General features: G+C 42.1%; 1 protein-coding gene across 13 annotated transcripts in view; it reads right to left on the reverse strand.

Annotated features, from left to right (window-relative positions):
- LRRC8D (leucine rich repeat containing 8 VRAC subunit D) overlaps positions 1-22,013 on the reverse strand; it is a 138,361-nt gene that overhangs the window by 7,087 nt on the left and 109,261 nt on the right. For 10 of the 13 annotated variants that reach the window (XM_023207845.2, XM_023207918.2, XM_023207891.2 and 7 more), the window contains one exon: positions 15,773-18,712. The exons of 1 other annotated variant lie outside the window; for it this stretch is intronic. In XM_023207845.2, the coding sequence (XP_023063613.1) occupies positions 16,134-18,710 (2,577 nt within the window). In that variant the 5' untranslated portion in view covers positions 18,711-18,712 and the 3' untranslated portion in view covers positions 15,773-16,133. Of the gene's footprint in view, positions 1-15,772; positions 18,713-21,908; positions 21,980-22,013 lie in introns of those variants that run through there. 2 more of the 13 variants (XM_023207899.2, XM_023207907.1) reach the window with 1 other exon arrangement.

Raw genomic sequence — 22,013 nt, forward strand, 5'->3', positions numbered from 1 at the left:
AACATAGCAAGACCCTGTCTCTACAAAAAAAAAAAAAAAAAAAATTAGCCCCTCGACATGCTTTTGCATGCCCATAGTTCTAGCTATTGGGAAAGCTGAGGTGGGAGGATCCCTTGAGAGTAGGAGTTTGACGCAGCAATGAGCTATGATTGCACTACTGCACTCCAGCCTGGGCAACACAGCAAGACCTTGTCTCTAAAAAAACTTTTTTTTTTTAAAGAAAGAAAATGACTTCTCAAATCTCTAACTTGCTTCTAGCTATAGTCTGCAAGCTGTCTCAAGGGGCTTTCTTTAAAGGGACCAGAGCTTCTAACCACCACCAAAATTATCAAAGTACATTTGGAATGTACTGTGTTGAGTATTTTCTCCAGTCTGGTATCACTTTTCTTTAATATTAAGATTGACTTGTTAACCAAACCTTCTCAAGGTGGAACAGCAGCACAAAGTTTGAAAGGAGATTGTTTTCAGCTTGCTGCAGGCTCAGATCAAGGTTTATCCAGACCAGAACAACTTGGTAACCATAGGTTAAATACACAAATTTAAAGTTTAACTTTATGCAAACAGTGCAACACAATCCCGGGACAAGGTCCATAAAGAATGGTCCTGACACCCTGTTGTGTCTTGATGACTCTGGATCATTGAGACCTTTAGGTTTTGGCCTCCATGAAGAGATATCAGAAAAGTGAAAAATGCTTTCTTTTCCTCTTGGCCCCATGGCACAAAGTTAGCCGGCCAATGAAAACCATTAACAGAGCTTTCCAAGCACAAAGCCCTGAGGAGGGAAACAGAATGGAGTGGGAAGGCATTTCTCCTGGGGTTGCATGATGGCTAGTAGAAAGCCTGGGATGTGAAGTCACAAGCTCACTTCATATCAGCTGTATGACCTTAAGCAAATTATTCCCCTGTCTAGCCTTCAGTTTTTTTCATTTATAAAGTGGGATCAATGATATTTGCCCTGCCTGTCTAGTAAGGTTGTTGTAAAAATTAAGACAAGATCTTTTATGAGAAAGTGCTTTTTAACAGTAAAAGCATGCAGAAAAGTATAAGATCTAAAATGAAGCCGGGCGCGGTGGCTCAAGCCTGTAATCCCAGCACTTTGGGAGGCCGAGACGGGCGGATCACAAGGTCAGGAGATCGAGACCATCCTGGCTAACACGGTGAAACCCCGTCTCTACTAAAAATGCAAAAAAATTAGCCAGGCGTGGCGGCGGCGAGCGCTTGTAGTCCCAGCTGCTTGGGAGGCTGAGGCAGGAGAATGGCGTGAACCCGGGAGGCGGAGCTTGCAGTGAGCCGGGATTGGGCCACTGCACTCCAGCCTGGGCGACTGAGCGAGACTCCGTCTCAAAAAAAAAAAAAAAACAAAACAAAAAACAAAACAAAACAAAAAGATCTAAAATGATGCATTCTGGAAAGCATTTTCAAATTAATGTATTCAGTTATTTAACAGATATTTATTAAGCACCTACAACAGGCCAGGTTCTATTCTAGCTGTTGGAGGTAAATCTGAGAACAAAAATAAATAAATATCTCTCTTCGTATAGAGTTTGTAGTTAGCCAAGGAAAAAAAGTTATGAGAAAAAAGTAAGAGTGAGGATGCAATTTTAAATACGATGGTAGGGCAGATTGTTACAATAGTGGTCCCTCGTAAATCATGCCTTCTTATATCTGCACACCCTCGAAATGGACTCTGCTGTTCCTAACTTGCCAGTCAGGAGCCTAGGCCCTGAGAGATCTTGAAGCTTCCACCTTTTTTTTTTTTTTTTTTTTAAGGTACAGGGTCAGCTGGGCACAGTGGCTTATCCCTGTAACACCAGCACTTTGGAAGGCCAAGGAGGGTGGATCACTTGAGGTCAGGAGTTTAGACGAGCCTGGCCAATATGGTGAAACCCTGTCTCTACTAAAAAATGCAAAAATTAGTCAGGCGTGGTGGCGCATGCCTGTAGTCCCAGCTGCTAGGGAGCCTGAGGCAGGAGAATCGCTTGAACTCAGGAGGCAGAGGTTATAGTGAGCCGAGATCACGCCACTGCACTGCAGCCTGGGTCAAAGGGTGAGACTCCATCTCCAAAAAAAAATAAATAAAATAGATATAGGGTCTCTCTGTGTTGCCCAGGCTGGAGTGCAATGGCATGATAAAAGCTCACTGCAGCCTCAAACTCCTGGGCTCAAGAGAGCTTCCTGCCTCAGCCTCTCAAGTGGCTGGGACTACAGGCATGCACCACCACGACTGGCTAATTTTTATTTTTTGTAGAGACTGGGTCTGGCTATGTTGACCAGTCTGGTCATAAACTGAAGCTTCCACTTTTGAAAATTGTTGCCCTTGTTTAAGGAATCCCAGACTAGACTATAGAAGAATGGGATACCCATGAAAAGAAAGGCCCTGCCAACATCAGCACCAAGGCTCCAGCCATGCAAGTGAGGTAATCTTACACCCTCGGGTCCCAATCCAGCTGTCAGATGACTGCAGCCTCCCTCGATGACCCCAGGAACCCAGCTGGCCCACAGAATTGTTAGAAATAATAAATCAGTGTTTTTAAGAGAAGGCCAGAGAAAGCCTCTTTGGGAAGGTGATACTTAGGCAACAACTTGAAGAAGGAAGCAGTTGTAGATTGAATGTGTTCTCCCCAAATTTTTATTTTGAAGCCCTAATACCCTGTGTGGCTCTATTTGGAGGTGGGGCCTATAAGGAAATAATAAAGATTAAATGAGGTCATAAGGATAGGGTCTTACCTGATAGGGTTAGTGTTCTTATGAGAAGAGACACCACAGAGCTCTCCCAAGTCCCCAGTCTTCCCAATGCACTCATGGAAAAAGGCCATGTTGGGGACATAGCAAGTAGGCAGCTGATTGCAAGCCAGGAAGGGAGACTTCACCAGAAACCAAATTGATCAGAACCTTAATCTTGGACTTCCAGCCTCTAAAACTGTGATAAAATAAATTACTGTTGTTTAAGCCATCCAGTCTATGGTATTTTGTAATGGCAGCCAGGGGCTACTAATACAGAAGCTGTGCCGAGGTTTACCTGAAGTTGCAAAGGCCAGCTGGAAGGCTGTGATACTGGAGAACAGTAAATAACGACAGAATTGGAGGACATGCGGTCAGAGAAGTAAGGTTGGGTGCAAATCCACAGGCCATTGAAAAATTCTGCCTTTTACTCTTTGAGTTAAAAGAAAAGTCAATGTGGAGTTTTGAGGGGCGGAGGGACATATTTTCAAAGGATATGCATTTCTGCAATATTTTATTTTTGTGTAACAATGAACATGTGTTACTTTTGTAATCGGGAGAAAAGAAATCAGAACACTTAGAAGGCTACGTAAGAATGAGCAAACAAGTATAAGCTGGGGCCTTTAATGTTAACTTGTGGGATAAAAAGGAAAGGGAGAAGAGGGAGAAAAAAATAAAAGGGTGGGAAGAAGAGATTGTAGCTGACTAGAAGTACAAGTCCCCGAAGGCCATCCTTGAATTACTTGAGAACCTAGATACTTGTTGTATTCTTTGCAATGCACTCCCATTATTTATTTATTTATTTATTTATTTATTTAATTTATTTGAGACAGGGTCTCCTTCTGTCACCCAGGCTAGAGAGCAGTGGTGCAATCTCAGCTCACTGCAGCCTCCTCTCCTGGGCTCAAGCAATTGTGCCTTGGCCTCCCAAGTAGCTGTGATTACAGGTGAGTGCCACCACGCCCGGATAATTTTTCTATTTTTAGTAGAGATGGGATTTCACCATATTAGCCAGGCTTACTCCCACTCTTAATTGCACCTCTGCAGAATGGCACCTGAGGGGAAGGGAGTAAGGGGTAGGGGCAAGAACAGAAAACAAAGCATGGATTGAATCATGTTTTGCTAGGGATCGAATACATCTGATTTACCCCAGAACCTAGTATGTTGCCTGGCTTATATGAAGAGCTCGATTAATATTTCTTGAAGAAATGACTGGCTTGATCATTCTCCTTATTCTGCTTTCCCAGTCTCCCCATTTCCATCTCACCCCCCACCCCCGCCTTTTTTTGTTGTTGACACAACTGAATTCTAAAAGGCTTTTTTTTTTTTAAATTTTAAAACAAAGAGTTAGTGGAGTGGAGGGTTGATATTTAATATAATAAAACAGCAAAAGTCTGCTCTATTTAAGTCCTGCATGCCTCATGGTCTGTTTCTAGGTTTAAAAATGCAACAGATTGAACTGAATCTTCAAGTAAAGTTGAGATCTCAGTTTCTCAGATAACCCTTTATATCTCATCATCATTTACATCTAACTGTGGATTGGAACTGGCAGTGTTAAAATTGCAATGGGAGGGTTATTTGAGTTGTGTTATCTTGTAAAAGCTAACTTCGTATGTGTTTACTCATTTAATCTACACAGCTATGCTACAAGGAAAATACCATCATCAACCCCATTTCACAGATGAGGAAGCAGACGCTAAGGCTCATGTTAGGTAACATGCCTTTGAGGAGGCAGTTCCAGCAGCCACTATATTCTGCAGCTTCTCAGTTCCAATGACAAAGAGCAGGTGATTAAACACTTTTTTTCATCCTTCCTTAGTAGGCAAAGAGATGGAGGAATGATTAAAGATGCTCAATGCAAGCCTGGGTGGATTGTTTCTTTTTGTTTTTTTGTCTGTCTTTTTTTTTTTTTTGAGACGGAGTCTCGCTCTGTCGCCCAGGCTGGAGTGCAGTGGCCGGATCTCAGCTCACTGCAAGCTCCGCCTCCCAGGTTTATGCCATTCTTCTGCCTCAGCCTCCCAAGTAGCTGGGACTACAGGCATCCACCACCTTGTCCGGCTAGTTTTTTTTTTTTGTATTTTTTAGTAGAGACGGGGTTTCACTGTGTTAGCCAGGGTGGTCTCGATCTCCTGACCTCGTGATCCGCCCGTCTCAGCCTCCCAAAGTGCTGGGATTACAGGCTTGAGCCACTGCACCCTGCCTTTTTATCTATTTTTAAGTTTACTTACCCCTTTATCTCTCTGACCCCAAGTCCTTTAATTCTGTCCTCATTTACTGTGCTCCATTATCACAGCATTCCAGCTTGCCTTTGCAACTTCAGATAAGCTTCAGTATGCCTTCTGTATTAGTAGACCCAGGCTGCCATCACGAAATGCCATAGACTTACTTACAGTGTCTTTGTTACCCAGGCTAGAATGCAGTGGTGCGATCTTGGCTCATTGCAGCCTCAACCTCGTGGGCTCAAGTAACCCTCCAACCTCAGCCTCCTGCGTAGCTGGGACAACAGGCGCACACCACTGCGCTCAGCTAGTGTTTCTTAAATTATTTTTTTGTCAAGATGGGGTCTCACCATGTTGCCCAGATTGGTCTCAAACTCCTGGGCTCAAATGACTCATCCGCCTCGGCCTCCCAAAGCATTAGGATTACAGGCGTGAGGCCGGGCGCGGTGGCTCAAGCCTGTAATCCCAGCACTTTGGGAGGCCGAGACGGGTGGATCACGAGGTCAGGAGATCGAGACCATCCTGGCTAACACGGTGAAACCCCGTCTCTACTAAAAAATACAAAAAAAAAAAAAACTAGCTGGGCGAGGTGGCGGGCGCCTGTAGTCCCAGCTACTCGGGAGGCTGAGGCAGGAGAATGGCGTAAACCCGGGAGGCGGAGCTTGCAGTGAGCTGAGATCCGGCCACTGTACTCCAGCCTGGGCGACAGAGCAACACTCCGTCTCAAAAAAAAAAAAAAAAAAAAAAAAAAAAAGGATTACAGGCGTGAGTCACTACACCTGACTGGATAGTACTTTTAAAATGAGCATTCTGTCTAAACTGCTCATTCTAAAAGTGCTGCAAGTATGCTTTGCTGTAACCAATGGTTTCATTTCCTAAACATCGTATATAACCATTTTTTTTTTTTTCTGAGTTCTAGAGGAGCTAACTCTGATGAATAGGAAGAAAACATTATTTTCGTTTTGCAAATCATACCCTTAGTCATCTGTTCTGTAAACATGGGCTTTTATGGATCGTATATTTTAAAACTATGAACATAAATATATTTCAAATGAATTCTTTGAAGAAAGCAAATGACCAACTATTAATATCTGTGGTCATAGAGATGAATTTTCATCTTTTTTAATAGACTAAAAAGGTAGAACACTTTTAGTCCCAATGACCAGTCTAAGTTTCAGGTTAACCAAAAAAGAGATAAAAATTACTGGTCAGCCCAGAAGCAAATTCCTTATCCCCTGCCCAGCGAAAACAGTCAACATTCCTTATTGAGGACTGCCATGGTTTGAATGTGTTCCCCAAAGTTTATGTATCAGAAACTTAATCCCCAATGCAATATTGTTGAGAAGTGGAAACTTTAAGATGTGATTGGCTCATGGGAGCTCTGCTCTCATGAACAGATGAATGCTGTTGTTGCAGGAGTGGGTTCCTGATAAAAGGATGAGGTTAGCCCTCTTTCTCTTGCCCTGGCTCTCCTGCTCTCCTGCGCTTCTGTCTCCCGCCATGGGATGACGCAGCACGAAGGTCCTCGCTGCAGGCACTTTGATATTGGACTTACCAGCCTCCAGAACTGTGAAAAATAAATTTCTTCAAAAATTACCCAGTCTTTAGTGTTGTGTTATAGCAACACCAAGAAGGCTAAGACAAAGACTCAATAAATAACCCCAAGTCAGAGTTCGTTGAAGCTATTCTTTGAAAATCTGTCTTCAGGTCTTTTGCCAGTAGGTCACTGGGTCTGACCCAAGTTTAGAGAACTAACTTACAAAGAATCATAACCAACCCAAGAGGGTTCTTGGTATTACAATGTCTGAATACCCTGATTTGCTAAGCAAAATACACAAAGTAATACATGTATGAAAAGATGTCTGTGAGACATTAAATCACAGTGACTTGTCTTTGCTGTCTTTTGAGAGAAAGGCAAAATTAGTTCTTACTTGGGCAGTGTCCATTTCCTTATCTCTTATATAATCTTCCATTTGAATAGCTTTATTTTCCAGGCTTAAATGATGGATACATCTCTCAAATATTATAGAAATATTATTAATAAAAACCACTTAAACATATTAAGCATTCAACATGCCAGGCATTGTCCTAAGCAATTCATGTGTTAACTCATATAATATACACAGCTATGCTACAAGGTAAATATTATCATTAACCCCTTTTCACAGATGAGAAAGCAAAAACACACCCCTGTTAAGTAACTTGCCTTTAAGGAGGCAGTTCCAGTAGCTTAAACTCTATCCACCATATTCTGCAGCTTCCCAGTCTAACGACAAAGAGTAGGTGGTCACGCTGCTGGCAGGAGGCTTTTTATACAGAGAGAGTTAAGTCTTACGCTAAGAAAATTAACTTAGTTTCATACAATGAGGAGGATTTTAGCAACTAAAAACTCAGTATGAGTAGAACCAACTTAGAACTTCTTGTAATCTTCTCAAAAGCAACTGCAATAGGTCTCAATTCATTGCAATTGAGCACACGTGTTATTTACTGTGGCTTTAACTCTGGCTGGCAGAAGAACTGAGGCCATACTTAAAATATGTCATTGGGCTAATTTTATTCTGTAAATAATGGAATAACTGTTTACAGTATTTTAAAACATCTTTCCTGGCCTCCTCTGAGCTCTTTATTGCTCCGTCGGTAGACTTTTCTTGGTCACTACTGACTGTAATTTTAGTCCTGGTGAATGGTAAGATTCTCCTGCTTATATTGATTGTATATAAACTGTGTTATCCTGTAAAAGCTCTGCTCACCTTTACAAGGGGTCAAAGATATAAAACACACACAAATGCTTTTCATCTAACAATTCATGTTTTGTTTAAAATTCAGTCTGCCAAACTGAGCTCTTTTGGGGAGAGGAATTAGAATAGATTACAATGGATAAGGGAAAAAGGTAGGCCAAAAAAAAAAAAAAATGAAACCTCCTGGACGTTTTGAAATGCAAATCTGGAAAGGGTACATATGTACCAGCAGGGGTGGGAATATTAGTTTCCTCGACTTTCTTCATTCTTCCTCTATTCTAAGCAGTTTCTTCCATGTGAAGCTGGGTCCTTCCTCCCCGCGGACCACAAATATTTGATTTTTTGTTCCAGCCCAGATGGTGGAGTACGGTGACCATCAACAGAAAAAGGAAAAGATCCAGTAAAAATAAAGGTCAGGGTGATGCAGGCGCCTGCTGCTGCATGGGTTGGTAACAGCCGAAGAATCCGTGTTTGAAATGCCATGCTGGAAAGAAAAGTCACATCTGCCCAGAGGGCCTAGCAAATGTTACAGTGTTTTCCTGCACCCACCTTTCTGGATCTGTTGAATGTCACTCTCTACCACACTGACTCTGCATCAAACAGCTGAGACAGAGCCTTCTCATTTCTGAGTAAATGACCATGAGTAAAGACGGTCATGCTTTTAACATTTAGTGAGGGAAAATAATTACATTACCTTGGGTGGATTGCCCTTTCATGACTGTCAACAGCCTAACAGCGGAAACAAGTTGTAATGCTAAGGACAGATGCTGAGACACATCAAAACTTCTAAGGCTAAAGAATGAAGAAAAATCCTAGCTTGGGGCATATTTATGTAACCGGATGTCAACACAGATTTCAAAACATCTTTTTGAATTGCTGACAGAGCACCAGTCATCTGCTGGGTATTTGGGTGGAAGAGCATAAGCAACACCTCTCTGGTTGTAGGGGTGCCTGCATCAGAGACTAGTAACTGCTATTTACAATGTGAAAATGAGACAGGTCAATTTCTCATTTTCAATGTGAAAATGAGACAGGTCAATGAGACAGGTCAAATTCTCTAGGTTTGTTCATCTCTTAGATGAGGATAATGCCTTTCTGTTAGTGATCTTGTGAGGATTCAATGAGATAAGATATGCACATTGCCTGATTTAGCAGTGCCCCTGTCTCCTGCCAGCTGGGTGACCTTGGACAGATTGTGTAACTTCACAGTTTCTTTATCTATAAAATGGAAGTAACTCACACTTCCTTGTCTGTCTGTGATACAGGTCAAATGCCCATCTGGCATAGAGTCGGAGCCATTACTGTTGTGACTTATATTGTCCAATTCACTTTTTTTTTTTTTTGAGATGTAGTCTTGCTCAGTCGCCCAGGCTGGAGTGCAGTGGTGCGATCTTGGCTCACTGGAATCTCTGCCACTTGGGTTCAGGCAATTCTCCTGCCTCAGGCTCCCGAGTAGCTGGGACTACAGGCATGCACCACCATGCCTGGCTAATTTTTGGACTTTATTACTAGAGATGGGGTTTTGCCATGATGGCCAGGCTGGTCTCAAACTCCTGACCCCAGGTGATCTGCCTGTCTTGGCCTCCCAAAATGCTGGTATTACAGGTCTGAGTTACTGCACCCAGCCCAATTCACTTCTAATACCATCTTCTATCTTCAGAAATGGAAACTTGAAAACATATAATCAATCCCCTAAAGAACAGCAGTTACCTAGGATTGATACGTGGAAGGTTTAGACTTGAATTCATGTGTCAGCTACTTCTAAGGCAGAGATGAAAATGTTCTCTTAACTGAATTTCCTACCATGATGATAAATTAATAGGAAACTCTGATTATGCACATTTATCTCCAGGGAGCGCTAGGCACCATGCTGACATAATCTTCACAACATTCTGGGAAGTGGAGATGATGAGTGATTTAAACACCATCTTCAGGAAGATGAAGGGTTATCATCAGGAGAGTAACCAGATGTTTCCATCATAACCAACGCTGAATAGGTAACAGGCCTAAGCTGCAGGGAATAGTTGGGTTAAACCCTTGGAGATACATCTTGAAGTTTTCATTCAGGCAGAACTTCATTTTTTAAATTTTTATGTATGTATTTATTTTTGAGTCAGAGTCTGGCTCTGTCACCCAGGCTAGAGTACAATGGCACAGTTTTGGCTCACTATAACCTCTGCCTCCTGGGTTCAAGTGATTCTCCTGCCTCAGCCTCCCGAGTAGCTGAGATTATAGGCACACACCACCATGCCTGGCTAATTTTTGTATTTTTAGTAGAGATGGGGTTTCACCATGTTGGCCAGGCTGGTCTTGAACTCCTGACCTCAAGTGATCCACCTGCCTCGGCCTCCCAAAGTGGAGAAACTGATTTTAAAGTACTGAAATATGTGGCTATTACTTATAGTTTTTCAATGGCAAATTGAAAAAATATATTTCTTTATCTGTGCAGCTTGGTGTAATACCTGTGTGATTCCTTTGAGTAGGTCTTTCCCCTAAAACTACTCTAGCTAATTTTCATGCTGGGCTATTTGGCAGTTTCCCAGAAGCATTCTGAAAAGGCTCAAAATGGGCAGGCTATTCCATGGTTGACTGAACTTTAAGCAACTAAGCCAGACTCAGCCTGAAGGTTAACAGAATGGGGCAGTTTAGCTACCTGGGCACGTGAAGGGTGTCAATGAGTGAAGGGCTAACTTAGTACAAGTGCATATGCCATGGGGGCAGTCATAGACCTTCAAAACCTCACACTACTGGGAAGATGACCTATATTGCCACCACCTCTTCAAGCAACCCACAGTGACTGTCACTTTTTTTTCTGTTCTGTAGTTGCTATGGTGACATGAAAAGCATGACTGCCAGCCGGAGCAAATGGGGATGTGGAAGTTGGTCTAAGCCACAAGCACCAACAAAATCCCCAATTCCTCCCTCTCCCACTAGAGCCCAGCAGAAGGCTGATGGAAGAGGCATAACCCAGTGGAGGAAGAAACACTTTCTGATGACTGATTTGTTCTTCGTAGGTGTGTTATTTAGGACAATGCTTCTCAGACTTTATTTAATTTGCCTATACATCACCTGGACACCATCCTGTTAAAACACAGATTTGGTTCAATCAATGTCTGGGGAGGAAACTGAGATTCTGCATTTCTAACAAGCCCCCAGTGCTGTTACGGCTATCCAGCCACAGGTTTGAGTGGCAAGGTTTTTAGAATTTGTTGCATGTATCAGAGTCCCTGAATTTGTGGCTTAAACAGGACACAGATTTATTTCTCCTTTATATGACCCTGTTTCTTGAAGTTGCCAGGGGCCCAGACTTTTATTGTGCTGGTGTGCCACATCTGATTTGTTGCCCTGATCTGCACAGTCTAAATTGGGCTTATTTCTATAGGTGCAATTTAAGCAGCAGGAACGGGGAAGGATATGCCCTTCCTCTAAGGTCCTAATCCAGAAATCCCACATTCCACTTCCATTCCCACTCCTTTGGCTAGAATTTAACTAAATCCTAGCCCCATGGCACATCTAGCCCCAAGGAAGCCTGGAAAATAGTTTTCATTTTGTTTTTTTGAGACAAGGTCTTGCTCTGTCACCCAGGCTGGAGTGCAGTAGCCCGATCTCCACTCACTGAAACCTCTACCTCCTGGGCTCAAGCGATCCCCCTGCCTCAGCCTCCTGAGTAGCTGGGACTACAGGCATGCACCACTGTGCCAGCTAATTTTTGTTATTTTTGGTAGAGACAGGGTTTTGCCATGTTGGCTAGGCTGGTCTCGGATTCCTGGCCTCAAGCGATCCACCCGCCTCGGCCCCGCGAAGTGCTGGGATTACAGGTGTGAGCTACCATGCCTGGCCTGTTTTGTTTTCTAAAAAGAATCAGGGTCTTGCTGTATTGCCCAAGCTGGACTGGAACACCTGGACCCAAGTGATCTTCCTGCTTCAGTCTTCACAGTTGCTGGGACTACAGGCAAGGACCACTGCCTGGCTTCTAAAAATACACATTTTATTGTGTTCCAGGTGTCCACTGAAAATTCCATTACCAAGGAAGGAGAGAATGCATATTAGGGAAGGCCAACAGTCTCTGGGGATAAAACTAGTAACAGTATTATTGAGTACTTACTATCTGCCAGGCATAGTGCCTCAAATGAATCACCTCATTCAATTGTCACACACAATAAAACCCATTTGGTAGGTACTATGACTATTCCCATTTACAGTAAAAAAACTGAGGCTTAGGTAAGTAGCTTCCGCACAGTCACACAGCTGGGGCCAAGGCAGGATTCAAATCCAGGCGCTCTCACTCCAGAGCCTGGAATCTTAGGAGTGAAGGAAGGACAGCTGACAGTGACAGCAGGTGGGGCTGGGCAACTTTCTACCATCAGGGGTCCCACAGCAGTGGGAGGGGGGTGGATGAGACTGTGGAATGAAACTTTTCAGGATTAACTCTCAGCAAATAATCCTATGAATTTCCACAAGAAAGGCAATGCTTACCTGGAACAGTTTATACATTTTATGTCCAGGGACACAAGGATGAAGAATGGACATTGGCTTTGTGAGTGAAAGGACTTATTTCCATGATTTCAGCTGTGACTGTCACCCCAGGCTAGGCTAGGCCAGGCTTGAGAGGCAGATGGTTCCTGGCCTGCTGCTCTTCTGCCCCCTTGGCTTCAGCCTTCCCTGTGCCCCAGCGGATACCACCTTGAATACCCAGAGCCCTTGCTTTAAGAGAGCCGCAGCTGGCCAGGATCAGACGGGGCCACTTCTTCGTGTTGCAGTCACAAGTTAGAGGACTTTTGAAAACTGGTTTCCAGGGGCTTGCTCTTTTTTCCCCCCTTCTTTTTTTCATGAAAGGAGCTTTTTGTTAGTACAGCCTTTGTTTGGGGATTCAGTTGATAAAGGGACCATTTTATTGGAATGAATTACTGACGCAAGTGCTGCCAGAAATCTTAGCAAGAGGACAGTACTCTGGCTTTTATTCAACAAGGTGAATGGAAATAACTATTGGGCGTTGGCCTCAAGGGCACTTTGGAGTTTGCTGCCATCAGCAACTCAGAGAGTTTGGTTACTGGTTGAATTAGAGACCAGGGGAGACAGAGAAAGTATTACAGATATTAAGAAAGAATATGACTTCTTTCTTTATATTAAAAAAAGTCAAACAGTCAGGACTTTGCCGGCCATGAATTATAGAATGAACTCTTCCTGCCTACTATTAAATTACTAAATCTGTACTACTAAGAATGAGGTCCCTGTGACAATTTCGGCTCATCTTTCTGAACCCTTAAAAAAGTCAATCCTCTCTGTCAAGCCAACTGACTGCTAGTGAGAAAAAATTCAACAGCCACAAGTAAACCAAGTTCTTTCAGACTTTGTGAGACTCACCCAGACATGGCATATTTAAAAACAGACTTTAAATACTCTTTTTCAGATTGGTGCTCAAAGGACTTCATGGAAAGATATGAAAATATTAAGCCAAATCTTATACATACTAACTTGTTTTTCTCCCATGTCTGGTCCAAGCGACGCCAACATAAATTCAAGAGGACACATAGGTTGACGGTCTATTTGGGCCCACAACTCTTTTTCTGTTGCTGAGGCATCAAAACTCAGTATATTTAAAGTCTGTTAAATGAGTCAGTATTTCTCAGGAACTCTCTTTTAGAGTATTCCTATTTGCAAACAGTGGCATGGAATGTGGCACTTAAATCAACTGACCCTAAACTTTTCAGAGTTCAAGGAAATCAGTAAGGGCTGATAGTCAACAGCAATTTGGGTAAGAGAAGAGGTACCCCTTGATACTGTTTGAAGGCATCTAACACCAACCAGTTCTAAGTGACTGAACCCCAAGTAGTGTTTAGGAAACAGGAGCCTATGGGCAGAGCTGCCAGTGGCCAAATTTAGGGATTATCTCATAGATTGTGGTTCCTACAGAATGGCTCTTCTCTGAAAAGCAAAGTGAACTGTGGCATCCTGCCACCCCTGCCCTTCAAAAACAACATACACTTGTGTTAAGAAAGGCAGCTCATTGAGATGTAGTTTGCTACCACATTTAAGGTATATATGTAAAGGCCTTACATATGTAGGGCCTTTTATATGCCAGTTATACTTCAATAAGGTGTTTTGTTTTGTTTTAAAAAAGGGAAGACAAGTTTTCCACTCCTAAAAGCAAAGATCCTAAGATCTGGACTCCTTATCTCACAACTAAGATGGAGTGGCATCCTTCTAAAAAGACTGTGCTAATTTCAGGTGGTGGCATTACCAAGCAGGGAGAACAGTGCCCCACATGGCTGGTGGAAGGGAAATGTTCAGGACCGTTACAAGTACAAAACTTCCCTGAAGCTCTTAAGTTCACTCCACCCCCGCCATTATTCATTTACACAGATTTTGTACACGTTTTTTGGTTTGTTTGAGGCAAGGTCTTGCTCTGTCACCAGGTTGGAGTACAATGGCATGATCATAACTCACTGCAGCCTCGAACTCCTGGGCCCAAGTGATCCTCCCACCTCAGCCTCCCAAGTAGCTGGGACTACAAGTGCATGCTACCATGCCCAGCTAATTTTTAAACTTTTTTGTAGAGATGGGGTATTGCTATGTTGCCCAGGCTGGTCTCAAACTCCCGGGCTCAAGCCATCCTCCTGCGTCAGCCTCTCAAAGTGCTGGGATTATAGATGTGAGCCACTGCACCTGACCTACACCTTCTATAATTGTAATTAAACACTTCTATTATTTACATAATTAATATTTATCTCTCTACTTTACTATATAAACCTGCATGTGGCCAGAACTTATTCCAACACTGAATCCCTAGTTCCTTGTATTAGAAAGGCACCAGGGTACATCATTAATACCAGTGAATACATTAATGAATGCTCAGACAACTGGAAGATGCATAGAAGAGAATTTGCTGTACTGAAAATATGCCACTGCTTTTTGTCTGATTATTCAAACTTAAGCTTAAAAAATGTTTAATAAGCTCGCCCCCTACCTCAAGCCTTTGAGGAGAAGGAATGGCCAGGGTGCCGGAGCCAGCATCAATTCCTAACTCAGCTACAGGGGCTGCAGCCTTTTCTATTTGTGAAAATACTTCTCAGAGCATTCACAGGCTCTACTGCAGGCAAAGATTCACCTCCATTGGCCACAGACCAGCACTCCTAGAGTTCAGTTCTGGGGAGGAAAGCAAAGACATGAGTCCATCTTTGCCCATTCTCTGTAAAATCCTTCAAGTTGTGCTTAGAAGTGACAAAAGTCCAGTGTTTAAGTGAGTCCAGTTTTGTAGCGAGAGGACACTGCTTTGTCAGAGTGCCAAACTGTTCTATTCTCTTGAAAAGAGTCCTGTAGGAGGCCTATGAAACAGCTGGCAGGGAATTTTTTTGATTTTTCTGAGATTGATTAGATGCTGGTCAGTTAAAGAAGGAAATCATTATCTAAAAAGTGTATTCTCCTAGCATTTGTCTGGCTATGACTCCTCCTAGCTGCACGCAAACACAGAAAATACAGCTTGTCACTAAGATAGGGACAGATAAGAGTTTCCCTACCCAATGAACTACATTTCCTATTATTTTCCCACCAACACCAGAACAACACTGAAAAGGGCAAGAAATTAAATGATACTTGTGATTCTGTGTTATCTTCCAAATGGTGGTGATACTGGAGGTTTTGTTAATAAGTCATTAAAATTTTTATTTTGTTGTAATAAAATTTATTTTTAGAAAACATTTTCTATTTATTGGCAACCCTATGTTATTGGCAGAAAAATGTACCATAAAATCAGAAGTCCAAACTATGTCAAAAAAGCTATTATTAAGAAATGTGTTATTTCTTGTTACTTATTCTTAAAAAACAAAACCCCTAACAATCCACATACCTCTACTGCATTCCAAGCCTGTAAGAGTATAAAATCTATGACACGAGGTGCTCAGGAGCAGCAGTACCAGTCAACTATTGTGAGGGGTGCTTACTTGAGGCACTTTAAATTAAAACAGGAAATCAATCAGTATTTTAGCAAATCTAAATTTACAAGTTTGAACTTGATGTATCTGTCTTTAGTGATCTGAGTTAAAGCAATATTGCACCAATTAAGCAAAGTAAATTAAGACCCCTCAAAAAAGGTGATATAGTAAGAAAATGTCAATTTAATCATTTACTTTAGCAGGCAAGCAATTTGTAAACATTCAGTAGCGGCAGCATCCAAGTTACAAACAATTTAAAAATAACCAAGATTAGTGATTATAATTTTTCCTTCCCTTTCCCCAGAAGAAGAAAAAAAAAAAAAGATTTGGAAATGAATGACTTAAAACCCTACAAACGTTGAACATTCAGTTATGTCTTCTATCAGCCTTCTATGCATCCTCTCTTGTTTTATTTTAAAAGATGTATCTACTCCTAAAATGCATTATCTTGTAATAACTTGTACGTGAGCACTTGCAATCTAGGAAGTTGTTCCTGCACATCGCTGTGCATGTATTCTCTTCGTTTAAATCCCATTTGCAAAGGGAATATTTATGTCTTGATTCAATGCCTCTTTGACTTCGAGTGGCAGGGTGTCAAAAAGGTGATCTTCCACAACAAGCCCGCTTTTCTTGAGCATCCGACACTGGCCCAGCTGGGCTGGCAGGCGGTCCAAGCAGTTCCCCTTAAGCTCCAGCTGAGTGAGCTGGGACAGCTGACCAACTTTCTCTGGGAGTGAGGTGATGCAGTTTTGTCCCAGATTCAAAGTCCTCAACTTTACGCATTTAAACAATTGTTTTGGCAGACTGTCCACTTTGTTCCCAGTGATATGCAAATGCTGCAGGTTCTGAAGCAATCCTATTTCTATTGGAATCATTGAAATGTTGTTGTAGCTTACATCTAAGCATCTGAGTTTCTGTAAACTAAATACTGCCACTGGTAAGGATTCGAGCTTGTTGTTAGAGAAATAAAGTGACTCCAAGTTTTTGACATGGGTAATAGAGGGAGGAATAGTAACAATCTTGTTATGCCATAATTTTAAACAAGTCAGTCGTTTTAAATGCTGGAAACTGATGATTTCCTCAATTGTGCGAATGTTATTTGACTTTAAATCCAGTTCCTGTAAATTAGAGAGGCTGAAAATAGCATGTGGAATTCTCTCTAGTTCACAGTTCTGGAGTTCCAGCTCGGCGACATTCATCATTTTCTTAAGGCTGTTCAGTACCAAGAGTTTAGTGCCGTCATTATGAATGACTAACTTTGTAAGATGTGGAGCCACATCTGTAATGTTGGAGGGAACTTTGGTCAAATTGCTCTTCACGTGGAGAATCTTAAGGTGCCGCAACTCTCGGAGAGATTCAAGTCCTATCATCTTGTTGTTTTCAGAGTTCAAATTGCCTATTAAGTACAACTCTCGAAGGTTTTTGAGCAAATACACCCAGGCAGGAATTTCAGCCACATCGGTGAACTTCACGTGAAGGCATCTCAAGTGATCGCGAAGAAAGCTAAAAGCAGTCTGTTCAACTTTTGCAGGGCAGTGGCAGAGGTGGAGCTCTTGGAGGTTAGTCATTTGAGAAATCTTAGCAGGAATTTTAGCTTCTGGAATTAGTTCAAGCTTTAGCACATCCAGGTCTGTGAGGTCAAAGACAGCATCGGGCACCCCCGACAGCATGAACAGATGCAACTCCTGCTTGTCCTGGGCATTGCGTGAAACGTGCTGCCTGAGTTTTTCAAATGTCCACTCATGGTTCAAACTAATTTCCCTAAGTTTATTTTCACTAACTTCTGACAAGAACACACCAAAACGCTTGGAATACAGCTGGTCATACTGGTCCACCATGTGGAGAAGGAACGCAAAATCGTTTTTGACATCTGGAATGTCACTAAAACTGCTCTCTTCTCTGACTTTTTCGAAAGAATATTCCTTCAAAGGTATCCTGAATAACCAGAAGAGAGTGTAGAGGCAGATAAAGCCATAAACACAAATAATGGATATGTAACTGATGAGAAGCTTTTTCAACATGTAAGCCATATTGTGGGTACACTCAAATACCTCATAACCAGTCAGATGCTCAACTTTGGGCTTGCAGACATGTTCAAAGCTGATTGCGTTGACAAAGTTCGCTGTATAGCAGAGAATAAAAATGAACTTGGCTGTTTTGATAACTGTTTGGACGACATAGAGTTTATAGATCAAGTCACTATCTTCCACATGAGCACGGAACTTCCTCACTTTCTCAAACAGGGCTTTGGCCTGCTCTCCATCCTTTTTATCTAGGATGGTCATGCTGGGAACTTCAATCACAGGTTTCTCAGCTGAAAATTTAAAGCCGGTTTTATTGATCATTGGTGTACTGGCACTGGGGCTCCCTTCATCACTGCTGGTAGACACATGCTTTGGTAGAGTCTGGGCACCTGTTATTCTCTGCTTGTTTTCCTCTGAGTCTTCGCATGCTGTCTCAGACAACGCTTTTGTAGTCCAAGGGGATTCAAAGCACTTTCCTAATATTGAAACAAAATGTTCTACTTTTGAGCATGTTTTGGGATATTTGAACCAAAAGTTGCTACTGACCATGAGAATAATAGTATGTATAAGAGCAAGGTATGGAAAGTACTTAGAATACCACGGAAGGGCCAGATGGTAACACATCTGATTAATAAATACATATTGCTGAAAATCCAAGTTTGTTTTTCGACCCGTTGGATCTTTCTTTTCTTTCTTTGCCTCCTGACTTGGAAGTGCGAAATCTGTGCGAGGATATGTGGCTCTGAGAGGTATGTCAGGTGTCACAGCAGATGTCCCAAAGGAAATGTCATTTGTTGTCCGCCCATCTTGGTCTTGGTTGGTGGCTGCTTCCATCTTCGGGATGTTGGTGGTGACCTCGGCATTTCCTGGTGATGTATGTGCCTTTGAATTTACAGGAGATGGCAATACTGGCAAACAGACCACCTGATCTTTGGTAAGTTGCATGGTTCCTGCAAAGATGGCTACCATTAACATAACAACAGCCAGGTAATCCATAAACACATCCCACCATGGTTTCAGGATTCGGTAAGTTGGCTGAATGTCATTAAGTGATGCAACTTCCGCAAGGGTAAACATTCCTAGAAAACAAGAAGACAAAATACATTATTCTAGAGATGCAAGTGAAAAGAGTAAATGAGAAAAACCCTATGCCTGCTCCAAACTAAAGTGTTCTCATTCAGGTCCTACATTTTTATCCAATATAAATGTAGTAGAAAATAAACTAAAAGGGGAATACATAGCTTTTCTCTCCTAGTGCAAGGAAGAGGGGAAGAATGAGTAAGAATTGCATTCTAGGTAAGAAATAATGACAGACTGCACCAACTCCATAGTGGTTACTTAGTGGACCTTGAAGGAGGATATGACAGCAGGATGGCATTTGTTGTGGACTCATTTAAGGTTAAGACTGAAATTTGGAGGTCGAGGAGTGGGATGACTCTTCTTTTGTACAAGCCAAAATTGAAGGGTCTGTGTATACCATTAAATACCGTTAAACTCTGGATAGTCTTATGTTCCAGACTTAGTTCTAATACTTACTAATGGTGTGATTGCTTAAGCCTTGTATTTCCCATCTGTATAACAGGGATGAAAACTTCTAAGGGTTGTTGGAAAGGTTAAATTAAGTAATGATTGTGACACTCTTAGCACACCCTCTGGCCACAACTGTTTGCTAGCTGTTTATGTTAGCTCCAATCACTCTGGTGGAAGTGTCCATAAACAGTTGAAATTAAGGGTCTAGCGTTTAGGAGGAGTCTTACTATACACACTTGCGATTTATCAATATATATAGCTGAAACTCTGGCCTTTGATGCAGTCCTATGGAAAGCCTGTGGATTGAGAAGACAGTTCAAGACTCAGGTGGCCATGAAATAATCAATGACGGTGATGCTGAGTAAGTCAGCACCAGGAAGACACATGATCTCTACCAAAGCAGGTGACCCGAGCAGCCATGAATGAAGCCCCGGTGCCAGGAAACTTGAAAATGTGGTTATTATTCACTATCAGCTGGTAGCTTTATAGCACTGAAACTAGTTTATACAAATAATAAAGTACGAGGGCAATCATCCTAGAAGTAACCAAGAAAAACAGTGTTTCTAGTGGCAAGTAATGGGAATGGCTTCGCTAATTATGTACATGAACTGAATGTTTCAAGTTTCAACTTCTTGAAAAACCACATTACCATATGTTGTTTTCTTGGAGGTTCTTGGGTTTCCATATTCATATTGCTTTATCATGTTATTTCTTTAAAAACTAGCAAAAGACAAAGCAATAAAAACCAAGGCAAGTACCCAAGATTTTTGGGAATGCATCTATTTCTTTAAATTAAGGATGGAAGATGAATTTTTAATGTTTTATTTTTATTTATTTATGTCGCCCAGGCTAGAGTGCAGTGGTGCGATCTCAGCTCAATGCAACCTCTACCTCCTTGGTTCAAGCGATTCTCCTGCCTTAGCCTCCCGCGTAGCTGGGACTACAGGCATCTACCACGCCTGGCTAATTTTTGTATTTTCAGTAGAGACAGGGTTTCACCATATTGGTCAGGCTGGTTTCGAACTCCTGATCTTGTGATCTGCCCACCTCAGCCTCCCAAAGTGCTGGGATTACAGGCGTGAGCCACCGCGCCCGGCCAGGATGATGAATTATCTATTCATGGGTTGTCTGGAATGCTGTGTTGAGGAGGATTCTGAGGCCAATTCTGGTTTCAGTAGGTAACAGTGCTGGGACTGATTGTTCGTGTCAGTGCTGTGACTGATTGTTCGTGTCTTCCTTGGATGACACAACGAAAAAGGCATGAGTATTTTGATTTTGCTCTGTTTTAAATTAAGTTTCTGAAAGCAGGGACCAGGTCTTATTTATTTGTTTATTTTTGTCTAAAAACATTCCACATACCTAGTACTGCACAGAGCAGGTACATAATATTTCTTAATAAAATATGATGAATACTACAGCAATGATCACATCTGTAGTTAGTTTTGTAAGCGAAATACCTCTTATGTAAGCAGGTAAACATAGGCCTAAGAACTCCAAACATAAAATTGTTAGAAATCACATTCCCAGACTTCAGGGCTTAAGTATGAAATGCCTGGTATCCAGTGTTTGTAAAAAAAAAAAAAAAAAAAAAAATTACCAAGCAAGTGAAAAAAAGCAAAATAACCATTTGTACCTTAGTTGGGGAAGTGGGAGATAACACGCCCACTTGAATCCCTTTTATTCTGAGCTCCTGTATCTTGTGTGGGTTTTGCTTTCATGAATGGCTTGGGTAAGCAGGAAGAAAGGCTACTGGAATCATAGCAAGCTAAACTAAATGAGAAACAGCTCAACCTCATGTCATTTTGAGCTCTTCAGTTCCTATCTAGAATGCACAAAACACAGCATCAAGCTGCAGGTTATACAGAATGACTCTTACTTCATGTACAGAGACTAGAGAGTACACCTTGCACAGGTTTATTTCTGGCAAACAATGTAACAATCACACCTGGGGACCATGGCTTTAAAGGGTCATCTGCATGAGTAACAGGAACAATAGATTTTTTTTTTTTTTTGCATGTAATATTTCCTTCAAATAGGATTTTTCTTTAGTTTTTAAATAGAGTCATGAACTGCATCATGGTGTTTTGGTCAACAATGGACTGCATATATGATGGTGGCCCCATAAGATACAAGATGGTGGCTCATGCCTATAATCCCAGCACTTTGGGAGGCCGAGGTGGGTGGATCATTTGAGGCAGGAGTTTGAGACCAGCCTGGCCAATATGGTGAAACCCCATCTCTATTAAAAATACAAAAATTTAGCAGGCATAGTGGTGCACACTTGTAATCCCAGCTACTTGGGAGGCTGAGGCAGAAGAATTGCTTGAACCCGGGAGGAGGAAGGAGGTTGCGGTGAGACAAGATCACACCACTGAACTCCAGCCTGGGTGACAGAGCAAGACTCCATTTTATAATGAAGTACATAGAAATCTGATACAGAGCACTAAACATTGGCATTACAGATCAAGTCGGGCAGTGGTCCTCAACCTTTTTGGCACCACAGACAAGTTTTGTAGAAGGCAATTTTTCCCACAAATGGGCGTCGCGGGGAGAGATGGTTTTGGGTTGAAATTGTTTCATCTCGGTTGGATCATCAGGCATTAGATTCTCATAAGGTGTGCACAACCTAGATCCCTCACCTGCGGAGCTCACAACAGGGTTCACGCTACTATGAGAATCTAATGCTGCTGCTGATCTGACACAAAGTGGAGCTCAGGCAGTAATGCTCACTCTCCTGCTGCTCACCTACTGCCGTGCAGCCCAGTTCCTAACAGCCATTGACAGGTACCAGTCTGCAGCCTGGGGACTGGAGACTCCTGAAGTAGAGGGAAGGACTGATATTCAGTAATG

The sequence above is a fragment of the Piliocolobus tephrosceles genome, chromosome 1 (assembly GCF_002776525.5).
Source record: "Piliocolobus tephrosceles isolate RC106 chromosome 1, ASM277652v3, whole genome shotgun sequence".
NCBI classification, from domain to species: domain Eukaryota; kingdom Metazoa; phylum Chordata; class Mammalia; order Primates; family Cercopithecidae; genus Piliocolobus; species Piliocolobus tephrosceles.